At 41.5% G+C, this 11,959-nt stretch overlaps 1 protein-coding gene across 1 annotated transcript in view; it reads left to right on the forward strand.

The window, feature by feature from the left end:
* Positions 1–11,182, forward strand: part of ltbp1 (latent transforming growth factor beta binding protein 1) — a 108,442-nt gene extending 97,260 nt beyond the window's left edge. Inside the window, exons 21-26 of the mRNA XM_046071385.1 lie at positions 1,299–1,427; positions 3,467–3,607; positions 4,117–4,293; positions 5,134–5,295; positions 9,956–10,105; positions 10,207–11,182. Coding sequence (XP_045927341.1) covers positions 1,299–1,427; positions 3,467–3,607; positions 4,117–4,293; positions 5,134–5,295; positions 9,956–10,105; positions 10,207–10,379 — 932 coding nt within the window. The 3' untranslated portion in view covers positions 10,380–11,182. The remainder of the gene's footprint in view (positions 1–1,298; positions 1,428–3,466; positions 3,608–4,116; positions 4,294–5,133; positions 5,296–9,955; positions 10,106–10,206) is intronic.
* The last annotated feature ends 777 nt before the right edge of the window (positions 11,183–11,959 follow it).

Consider the following 11,959-nt stretch of genomic DNA (forward strand, 5'->3'; position numbering starts at 1 on the left):
GTGGTGTGCTGCTCGAAATTTAAATTACTATCAAACCAAACACCAAGGTTCTTTGCCACTGGCTTAATGTGATTTACTAGGGAACCAGCAGATGGCAGTATTTGATTTGCCATCTGCTGGGACCCGATGACCAGGATTTCTGTTTTGTCTGAGTTCAGCTGGAGGAAATTATTTGACATCCATTTTTTAACTTCACAAAGGCAGTCGGTAAGTGAACTCAGCATTCCAGGGTCTGTGGATCTGACGGGCAAGTATATTTGTGTGTCATCAGCATAAATATGAAAAGAAATGCCATGTTTATGGATAATATGTCCAAGGGAAGCAGATACAAGGAAAACAAAATGGGTCCTAAGACCGACCCCTGAGGCACACCATATTTAACTGGACAGAATGAAGAGACATAGTTGTTTACAGACACGCAAAACTTCCTATTTGACAGGTAGGATGAAAACCATTCTAGGGCAGTACCAGAGATCCCCACCCAGTGCCTCAGTCTGTTGATGTTGACATGATGTTGTGATCAATGGTGTCAAAAGCAGCGCTAAGGTCCAGGAGTACCAGGACTGAGCACATGCCTTCATCAGCAGACATTAAAAGGTCATTGGTGACTTTAAGCAGGGCAGTCTCAGTGCTGTGGTCCTTCCTGAAACCAGACTGAAACTTTTCAAATATTTTGTTATTTTCCAGTACAGTGAGCAGCTGTTTGGACACAATTCTTTCTAGAATCTTTGCAATAAAAGGCAGTTTTGAAATTGGTCTATAATTTTGTGGGAGGGAGGGATCTAAACCAGGTTTCTTTAAAAGTGGGTTCACGCAAGCCGTTTTAAAATAATCAGGGACACAACCAGTAGATAGGGAGCTGTTGAAAACAGAGATCAAATGGGGCCCAACAGAATCCATTATTTTCAGTAAAAACTTTGTAGGTATTACATCAAGTGGGCTGGAGGACACTCTCATTTGTGATACTGTTTTTAAAAGCTCAGACAAGTCGATGGGATAAAACTGGTTAAAACTCTCTTATTGCTGGTGGGTAAGTACGTGCGTTAAACAGCAGCCTTTGGAGCCTCGACCATATTTAATGTTCTAACAATGTTCCCTTCTGGCTATCTCTGCTGTATGCTAATGCTATCTAAATATGTTAATGTTACTGCTACCCAGCCATGTGCCTCCACCCTGGAGCCAGTCTACTTCTATATAAAGCCACAGTACAGTTACTCCTGGCTCCAACACTTTGGCTGAAAGCCAAATATAAACTCTGTGAACATGTAACATGTAATGCCTACTCTGCCTGTTTGCAGATGCAGATGAATGTACACTGTTTGGTCAGGAGGTGTGTAAAGGAGGCTTCTGTCTGGATACTGTGGGCAGCTACGAGTGTTACTGCAAGACCGGACAGGACTACGACTCTGCCAACCTGGAGTGCAGAGGTCAGGGTGGTACACTGCAAAAGAAAGCCTGTGTTAAAGATGTTAAACATTTCCTCCTTTGACTTTTACACACAACACAAAGTGTGTATATGAGTCAGTGTGTTAGAATGCTCTGCTCTCCCTGCAGCATGTTGAAAACACCAGGTTGTACCAGACATAACCAGACCAGGACAAAACCAGACCAGCACTTTGCTGACCTGTTAAATTAACAACATAATCAGGCATGGCACAATAAAGAGCAAAGTAACTACGGCAAGAGACCAACCGCTGGGTGGACTGGTGTCTGATCCAGGAGGACACATGCACATCCACATTAAATACTTTAAATTACACTGCTGTAATTTTGCTGTAAAGCTGTCAAAAACAGGGCCCAGACTACAACCTCAAAACGTTTCTGTGGCAGCGGTGAATTTCTAGAATATTTTCACAGTGTAGGGCAGTATGTCTGAAGAGGACTGTGTGGTTTGTGTAGGACCTGAAAAGGTTATAAATATTTTAAATAGAATAATCTACATTAAAAGACATTAACATTATATGTGTGAGCAGAAAAATTGACCTTGGGAGCAGTAGTTAAAATAATATTAACTCAAGGTCTCCTTCCTGGCTTTTTCTGCATCTCTTTATACAGTTCTCCTGAGCACTTTAAAAACTATTTTTGTGCATTGTTGCCTTTACTAACAGTAGCTACTGTAGAGTGACAGGAAAAGGGAGAAAGAGCTTTTCACAGAGGTTTCAACTGCTCCAGACAACCTAGTTAGTGAACCTTGAGTTTAGATTATTTTGATGAACAACAATGATAAATTAACTTTCACTCTCTTTAAGACAGCACAGTCTATAAATCCTAAAAATGTGTTGTGAAGACGTGATGTGGTTGAAAGCTGAGGAAAAAGCTAGTATGAGTTGATAAAAGGATCTTAACTCAATAGTGATTTCACTGTAAAATGCTGCTCTAAACACATTTCTTGGGAAGAATCATGCAAATTGATGGATGGATACGATGGAGAAAAAACTGTAAAAATACTAGCAGTTTCTGCCTAGCACTACAGGTGGCAGCAGTGGTTACACAGATGTATAAGGTGTGTTTGACTTCATGCGGCGCTGGGCAGCGCTGACTTAACGACTACGGCGGCCGCAGTTGCTTTTCCCCGACTGCACCAAGTTGGAACCACACTATTGCCTGGTCTCGCGGCATTTGCAAAGAAAAATGATCATACAGGTAGAATGTGTCCAACTTGACGGCACCGTTTTTATACCCCGCCCCTGCAGTCACTTGCAGCTCACGTTAGACCATCAAGTTGGCGAAAGTCAGCCGCCGTCATCTCGAACACACCTATTGTCTTTTTGTTATTTTCAGCCTGATTTGTGGCCTGAGCCTGTGTTAAGTTTGAATTGACCCAACATTACAACGTTTTCCTACAACTAGAAACTACAAAATCTTTTCATCAGTCCAGATCAATGGTTGAATTACTTGCAGTTGTGTATGACATTTACATTAATAGGAAAAATGAACAAATCTCATTCTGGAGTGTATTTCTATAATATTCAACTTTTCATGTCATGTGAAATCAGTTATCTCTCTTTACTCAGCAGACATACTGTAAACTTAGCTTTAATACATTTTGTGAAGTAAATGGAAAAACTCTTATATTTCATAGTGTGGTAATGCTGTTTCAGCAATATTAAACCCTTATTGTGGGAACAAGCATTTGTGAGGGAGTGGAAGTTGAATTGGTTGGCATGAGAAAAAAATTATTTAGTGGTGCTAGTTAGCAGAGTTTCAGGAGCGGGACCACGCATTAAGCACATCATCGCCAGCATTTCCATAAATACCCACACGTCCTAACTCCTCCCCTTCGCTCTCGTATCCTGCATCCCTCCCTCCCTCATTTAATCATACCTGTTGATTGTTTTCCTTGCTAGTGAATAAGTAAATAGTCATTTGTATGTGTTTGAATGCATTGGTCCATGGGAATGTAGGGTGAGGACATGCGGATGACATGAAATTCCATTAAATGTCTCTGTTTGCTTCTTTCCCTTAGACATCAATGAGTGTCTGGATGAGTCAGTGTGTGTTGGTGGACAGTGCATAAACACAGATGGCTCATACATGTGTTTCTGTACACATCCCATGATGTTGGACCCCAACAGTAACCGCTGCATCTTTGTTCCCGAGGTAGCCGGTAAGAATCCCATACACACAGATTGAAGATTGAAGATTTCAAACTAACTTCTTTGACGTTGCCATTATGGGGTATTGTTTGTAGAAGGCTGTAACATACCAAAATGTGGAAAAAGTGAAGCGCTGTGAAGACTTTAGCTGAGTCAGCTGTAGCTTCCTGACTACACCTTTTCAGTCTGTAGAAAATATTTCTGCTGTGTCATATTGCTTTCTAGTGTACTATTTTGTGGGAATTAATTGCCTTTTTGTTTCTTCTTTTGCCTGATTATTTGTGTAATCGTAATGTGTTTGTTTTCTTGAGAAAATGACTACCGTGGTCACTCCTGCCTTCTCTACATTTCTAACTATTACCCATTGAAATGATGAAAGATTTATTCAGTATACGTGATTTTGCCAGTTCTGGATATTTACTTCATTATATATGATATTTCAGTGAATTGCATAAATCCCATACAGAGCATTTAACACACAATACTGTGTAATTTAGTAACGCTGTGTGTGTGTTTGCAGAGCAACATGAGTCGGATCGGGAGCACTACCAGGATATCTGCTGGCAGACGGTGACAGAAACCCTGTCATGTACGAGGCCGCTGGGTCAAGAGAGGAAGACCACATACACAGAGTGCTGCTGTCTGTATGGAGAGGCCTGGGGCACGTACTGTGCCCTGTGTCCACCCAGACACACCGGTACACACTACACAACAACACACACACTTGCTCTCATATGTCATAGTGTTAAGGAAGGCTCTCAAAGACCAGACCAAATGTTTGTCTTGTGCAGTGTGGAAATTTTAAGCTAAAACTAGTCTTAACTTTTGTCTGTTTATTTGCACACAGCAAGTGTTTACTCTGGAAGCTCAGGCTTCCAATATTAAAAAGACACCTTTTAATCAAAGTGCCATTTGGTTACACATGATGTTTGATGAACTTAGAATTTAAATGATAAAATCTAATTTCATTTACATCATTACTGCTAACATTAAAATGAACACTTTGTAAATAATTCCTGCTGTACTTGTAAATGTTGTCATACACTGTACACACCAATGGCAAATGAAATTTCTAATGCATTCATTAAAATAATTTTAATATTGACTGTCCTGTCCACAAGTGTCTTCACACATCTGTTCCCTACAGTCAGATATAGTTGCATTTACACCACTAGTAAAATACATTTTCAGCATACTAAAAGGTACATTGTAAATGCTCTGTATTTGTATAGCGCTTTCTAGTCTTTTCGACCACTGAAAGCACTTTTACACTACATCTGCATTCACCATTCACACACATTCATACACTGGCGGAACAGTATCTTGCCCAAGGACACTTCGACATGCAGCATGGAGGAGCCAGGGATAAGTCTGATATATACAGAGCGTAGCAAGTGTATGCAACCCGTGATTAGTGAGTTGACTAGTCCATCTTAGACCATTAATAATAATAATAATAATTAGTATTATTATTATGACACGGCAGATTCTGACATTTATGATTCAATGATTTATGTCTTTTCTCTCTCTCTGTCAGAGGATTATGCAGCTATGTGTAACCTTCCTCTGGGTGAAGGCCGGCGGCCATATGGTCATGATGCCCTTGTTGCTGGCCCAGTCCATGAATATGAAGTGAACCCGGACTATTCACCGTCACCTGAGCAGCAGGCTGGCCTGCCTTTTTACGAGAATGAGGAGTGTGAGTATTCGTGTTTAATGCAGTAGAGCAGTATTAACAAAGGAATACTAATGAAACACTAAACTTTATTCAGGTCTGTAGAAACACCAGCAGCCTGTTGCAGCAGCTGTGTATTCATAGTTTTCAGTCACGTGACATGTGCAGTGGCCTGGAGGGCAAAACAACAGACCAACATAGCAGCTCACACCATGACTCCACCGTAGAGACGCCGCAAAAGCTCTCAAATTGTATTTGGATCACCTTTCAACTTAAGAAAAAGAAAGATATGAACACAAACTGCAAGTGTTGGGCATATCTGATCCATATAATGTTACAGCATCCGCTGCCGCATTTCTACCATTAAAAACCGTCAGGTCCCTGCCGCCGCTCGACTGTGGTATGTTTGTTGGGAATGCGATTGGTGCATCCTCAAGCACAATAACCATCCCGCAGCTCAAAGTAACAGTGTATCACTAGCTTATTGGTCCGAGGCAGCGGAAAATAACTTCTTTTTTGCCCTCCAAGGGAGCGTTTTCCTTGGAATGTGACATCATGTGAAAACTATGAATAAGTTCCAACATAGCCTAATGTAAATCATTGCTTAGCTACTACTAAGATAAGTTACAACATAACTCTATATGTAACGGCTTACACATGACCCAGGGTAGGTGGCAATCATAAAATGTCACAGAGTTATACTAATGGTGAAAATCATACTTCTTCATTAACTGCATGCCATTTTGCAACACAGTAATCCAGTAGAGACCTAAGTTATTTATACAGTATGTTATATCAATATAAATCCAACTTACTGCAATCTGCTAGGATGCCTAGTGGCTCATGCCAGCCAGAAGGCTAATGCACACGGTACCACTTGCCTTAGTTATGACTTTACATCTAAACTAGTTAAGTCGTCCTCCAAGAAATTGTGGCACTACCAACTAATAGCTGATTTAGTTACAAACTAAGTAGTAGTTACTGAGCCTCTAGTGTCGACTTTACATCCTGACTTAGGTGAAAAGCTACACACAGCTGGTGTAACACAGTGCAGAGTTCTAGCTAGTAATAAAGCAACATGCCGTGGCCACACATTTTTGTCTGAATGATTACCAGGTCTGAGGAGAAAAGAGAAACAAGCAAACAATACAGCGGAGAATAAGGCGCCAACAATTCAGGGTGTGCATGTGGCTCAACATTTTATTTATCTAGAATGCTGAATGAAGTCTGCTCTGTTGTTTTCAATGGCTTAGGACCTCTGAATACAATACTATATAGTGAATGTCTGAGGGGATTGGAGAATTTTGTTGCCAGTTGGACTTTCATGGACTTGGATTAAAGATGGTAAAACAGGATGACCTAAGACCTGCTGGCATCAATTTTCCAACTTAAGCTAAAGCGTAACATGCCCACTGGAAGTAAATTTGACCAAACTGTGGATTTTTCTTTGTGTTTTAGAAGTACATTAAGATTTGGTGCAGCTGTTTGTACCTACTTAAAGTGTTTTTCCACTTTGTGTTTAACATACAGGGTGGCCCAAGAGGTGCCGTATTACTCTGAACGCCAACAGAGAAACATTTGTCTGCTCTAGTAAACAAAATGTCAATGAGTTATCTACTGGTCCCTTAACCCTGAGTCTGTGATTTAGTACATTGAATTAGAAACAGCTTCTAGTCCTCTATGGCTCCCTGTGTAAACTGATTTAACATGCCGCCACAGAGATGCTTCAAATCAGTTCAACATGTTTTATGTTACTCACAAAAACACTGGAGATACTTTCAGGCAAAGTCTTTTTACTCGTGGTAGCGCAGTTGTTAATTTGATTTAGTTTGAAAAAGGTGACAAAGTTTATTATTATTTATGGAGGTGTTATAGCCTTTTAAATAGTTAACCGTTGGCCCCTTTTGTTAAATTGTTATTTGTATTTAAAACTAGAGATGAAAATCTGGGAGGAGTTAAAAAGGGAATCTGCCTTCATTGATATAAACAGGGTGGATAAAATATTAGAATTAAATCTCAGGGAAACAGAGTATAATTCAACAGCAGCACAAACTGTGACTACTTCTAAAATGTCAATGAAGATTCTCAGTCATCCAGGTCATAGTTATCCAACAAAGGTTAAAATCAAGGGCAACCAGACTTGGTTGAAGATACTGGAAGACGTTTCGTCCCTCATCCAAAGGACTTCTTCAGTTCTGACTGACTGGCAGGGAAACTCAGCGATTTAACCTCAGTGTGGTCGTTGGCCCGGGTCATCGATACCGCTGGTTCGTTAGTGTTCCTTGGTGTTCCAGTCGTTCCAGTCGTTAAGACTACCTGTGGCCAAGACTGAACGACCATCATTGGTATCTTATCAGAGAAACTCAGGAGGATTTTCAACACACATAACATCCCTGTGTTTTTTAAACCCAAGAACACACTAAGACATATACTGGTACACCCCAAAGACCGCACACCCAAACACAAGAAAAGCAATCTAGTGTATGCGGTCCAATGCAGTGAGGAATGCACAGACCTGTATATTGGGGAGACTAAACAACCACAACACAAACGCATGGCTCAACACAGAAGGGCCAACTCCTCAGGTCAAGACTCTGCAGTCTACTTACATCTGAAGGACAGAGGACACTCGTTTGAGGACCACCAGGTGCACATTTTAGACAGAGAAGATGGATGGTTTGAAAGAGGTGTCAAGGAAGCATCTACACCAGGGTGGAGAAGCCATCATTGAACAGGGGAGGGGGTCTACGCCACCACTTATCCCCCACTTACAATGCTGTCCTTTCATCACTTCCCAGGAAACTCAACAAACGTAACCTATTCTCTCCTTCACCCCAACCAGTCGAGGCAGATGGCCGCCCACCCTGAGCCATGGTTCTGCTCGAGGTTTCTGCCTCTTAAAAGGAAGTTTTTCCTTGCCTCTGTCGCCTAGTGCTGCTCTTGGTGGGAACTGTTGGGCTTCTGTAAATAACATCATAGAGTACGGTCTAGACCTGCTCTTTTATGAAAAGCGCTGTGAGATAACTGTTGTTGTGATTTGGCGCTATATAAATAAAATTGAATTGAATTGAATTGAATTGAATATTGGCCTCAGGTGAAGATACCAGCGATGGTCGTTCAGTCTTGGCCACAGGTAGTCTTAACGACTGTAACGACTGTCGTCACAGCAACAAGGAACACTAACGAACCAGCGGTATCGACGACCCGGGCCAACGACCCCACTGAGGTTAAATAGCTGAGTTTCCCTGCCAGTCAGTCAGAACTGAAGACGTCCTTTGGATGAGGGACGAAACGTCTTCTAGTATCTTCAACCAAGTCCAGTTGCCCTTGATTTTAACCTTCGTTGGATACTTCTAAAATGATTATAAGGTTGAATCAACACCTCTTTAACACACAAACACTAAACATGATAACCTTCATGGATGCACAGGAAGGCTGTATTACAGGGCTGTTTGTATCAGGGTACATTAGCTTTACCTGTGTACCTAATTAACTGGCAACTGGAAAAAACTGAGTGTGTTTTAGCTTGCATCTGCAGACGGTTGGACAGTTATGACTTCTCCAAAATGCTAGAAGTAAAGCAGAATGTACAATGAACTTATCTGCTCATTACTGGGCATTATAAATATGCAGGTTCTGCATTCTCAGACATACTCTGACTAGGTTCTCATTTCACGGCGCTGTGCTGCCATCTTGAGACAGTAAATGTACAACATGTTAGAATGAGAAGCTTTAAATGACTCTGCTGGTCATGATTCCAGTCGTGCAGTGGCTGAATCCTCAGCTGGAAAGAATACTGCCTCATATAAACCATGTATTTGTATCAGTGTACGGAAAATTTGATTGCATGTTTTTTGGGTGTGCATGGATATATGATGGTACTAACATCAGACACTAAGAACATTACAAACATCTACCTAAGTCCTGCAGCGTTATCAGTTTTGGTTTGTCTTAGGACTAAAGCCAGGTATTACATGAACCTTGAAATTTTCCATTGGCCCTTTACCAGCATGTGGAGGTGGTACTTCAGGAGATGGAAGACTAGTCCAATTTTACACCTCCTCAACAAAAGCGACATAGAGCAGGGATCTATGGGGACACTGTGCGCCCCCATCAGACAAATATTACACAGGAAAAAAACATTTTTTACATTTTTAAAAGTTAATTAATAGTTTTTCTCATTCCTATTATTAATCTTTGTCTTCATTTTATTTAGGGGGATAATCATGCTTAAGTTTCAGAACTACTACTCCCATGATGCCTTGGGGGAAACAATGTATAATAGGAAATAATGTTGCCATGGAGTCAGTTAGTTAGCTGTAGGCTCTGACTTAAACTGTCATTTTGGCAAAGTAAAAGTATGCAGACTCAGCTATCAGCAGCTCCTGTCAGAAGGGTGGTCGTGGGTGTTCAGAGAGCTATCAGTGGATTACTTTGGAACTGAAGAAATCTGACGATGGAGTTATAAGGAGCACCTTTTCTCTGGGATATCTAAGCAGATTTATTTGCCTAGATAGACATCAGAGGTAATGATAACCTTCAGTGTAAGTTACACTGGATCTAAAAATATATGTATGCCCCCCAGGGGAGGCACGCCTCAAAGTTTGAAAACCCATACTAAAATCTCAAAGTTATGACCTATTGATTTCAGAATGATACACTTTGTTGTCTTTTCGTGCTGCAGATCCATACAAGGCTTTTGAGGGTTTGCAAGCAGAGGAGTGTGGAATACTGAACGGCTGTGAGAATGGTCGGTGTGTCCGGGTTCAGGAGGGTTACACCTGTGACTGCTTTGATGGATACACCCTGGACCTGTCCCGCATGGCCTGCGTTGGTAAGAGGGCACTTACAAATAACTAAAAGAAAGAAAAACCAACACAACTTTAAGGTGTCTATCACGCTTTTTACTTCATTTCTTTCCTCCTTTGTCCACAGATGTGAACGAGTGTTCAGAACTAAACAATCGGATGTCGTTGTGTAAAAATGCAAAGTGCATCAACACAGTGGGCTCCTATCAGTGTGAGTGTCTGCCGGGCTTCTCTGCCTCTGACAAACCTAACTACTGTGTGGAGGCAACAGTACACCAAACATCAACACACACACAGTGAGCATGGATGGACACTAGTGGGCGACAAAAGACACTAAAACCACATGCACAAGCTTGTATTACTATACTTGTGAGGACGTCCACTAACTACATTCAGTCACTGCCAAATCCTCAACACTAACCTAAAGTAGAGCTCACTGGTTGAAATGTCCAGCAGCACTCCCAGATCACTCACAGCTGATCATGTGGCAGTGACCTGAAGGAAAGTTAGAGATTAGGGGGTCATATAACAAAATCACAAGCGCACAGTGTGTGTACAGTGTAAATGATACAAATCCTCCAGAACCTAAACCTTAAACCTTGCCTGGGAATTAAACTCATCCTTATTCAAATTTACTCCATAATCTAACAACTAATCTAAATCCAGATCTACCGTTTATCAGTGTCATTATATTTACTCATTTCCTGCATTTCCCTTCTGTTCTACAACACTATAGATTTTTTTTAGTACTTCTGTTGTATTACATTTGATATATTTTCTTAATTTTACTGGTTTTCCAATATGGACATAATTTATATAAATGAACCCTTCCTCAGTGTTAGAAAGTACTCCCAATGTCCAAGAGTTAGATTAATGTCTGTGTGCTATCAATGGAGCTACAGTCAGGAAGAAGTGATTAGCCTAACTTAGCATAAAGTCTGGAAGCAACTTCCAGTCTTTATGCTCAGCTGTACTTACGCAGAAATGAGAGTTGTATCATTGTACCTACAGTATCTCACAAAAGTGAGTACATCCCTCACATTTTTGTAAATATTTGATTCTATCTTTTCATGTTTCAACACTGAAGAAATGACGCTTTGCTACAATGTAAAGTAGTGAGTGTACAGTTTGTATAACAGTGTAAATTTGCTGTCCCCTCAAAATAACACATCGCACAGCCATTAATGTCTAAACCGCTGGCAACAAAAGTGAGGACACCCCTAAGTGAAAATGTCCAAAGTGTCAATACTTTGTGTGGCCACCATTATTTTCCAGCACTGCCTTAACCCTCTTGGCCATGGAGTTCACCAGAGCTTCACAGGTTGCCACTGGAGTCCTCTTCCACTCCTCCATGACGACGTCACGGAGCTGGTGGACGTTAGAGACCTTGTGCTCCTCCACCTTCCGTTTGAGGACGCCCCACAGATGCTCAATAGGGTTCAGGTCCGGAGACATGCTTGGCCAGTCCATCACCTTTACCCTCATCTTCTTTAGCGAGACAGTGGTCGTCTTGGAGGTGTGTTTATCATGTTGGAATACTGCCCTGTGACCCAGTCTCCGAAGGGAGAGGATCTTGCTCTGCTTCAGTATGTCACAGTACATGTTGGCATTCATGGTCAATTTGATGCAGTGTGTCTATGGCCTGAGCACTGACAGGCTGACCCCCCACCTCATCAACCTCCGCAGCAAGGCTGGCTACAATCAACTGTCTATTTCTCAAAGACAGAGAGCGTGTGCACTGAACTTCTTTGGTCGTCCATAGCAAGGCCTGTTCTGATTGGAACCTGTCCTGTTGAATCGCTGTATGGTCTTGGCCACCGTGCTGCAGCTCAGTTTCAGGGTCTTGGCAATCTTCTAATAGCCTCGGCCATCTTTATGAA

This window comes from Micropterus dolomieu, linkage group LG15 (genome assembly GCF_021292245.1).
Source record: "Micropterus dolomieu isolate WLL.071019.BEF.003 ecotype Adirondacks linkage group LG15, ASM2129224v1, whole genome shotgun sequence".
Lineage (NCBI taxonomy): Eukaryota > Metazoa > Chordata > Actinopteri > Centrarchiformes > Centrarchidae > Micropterus > Micropterus dolomieu.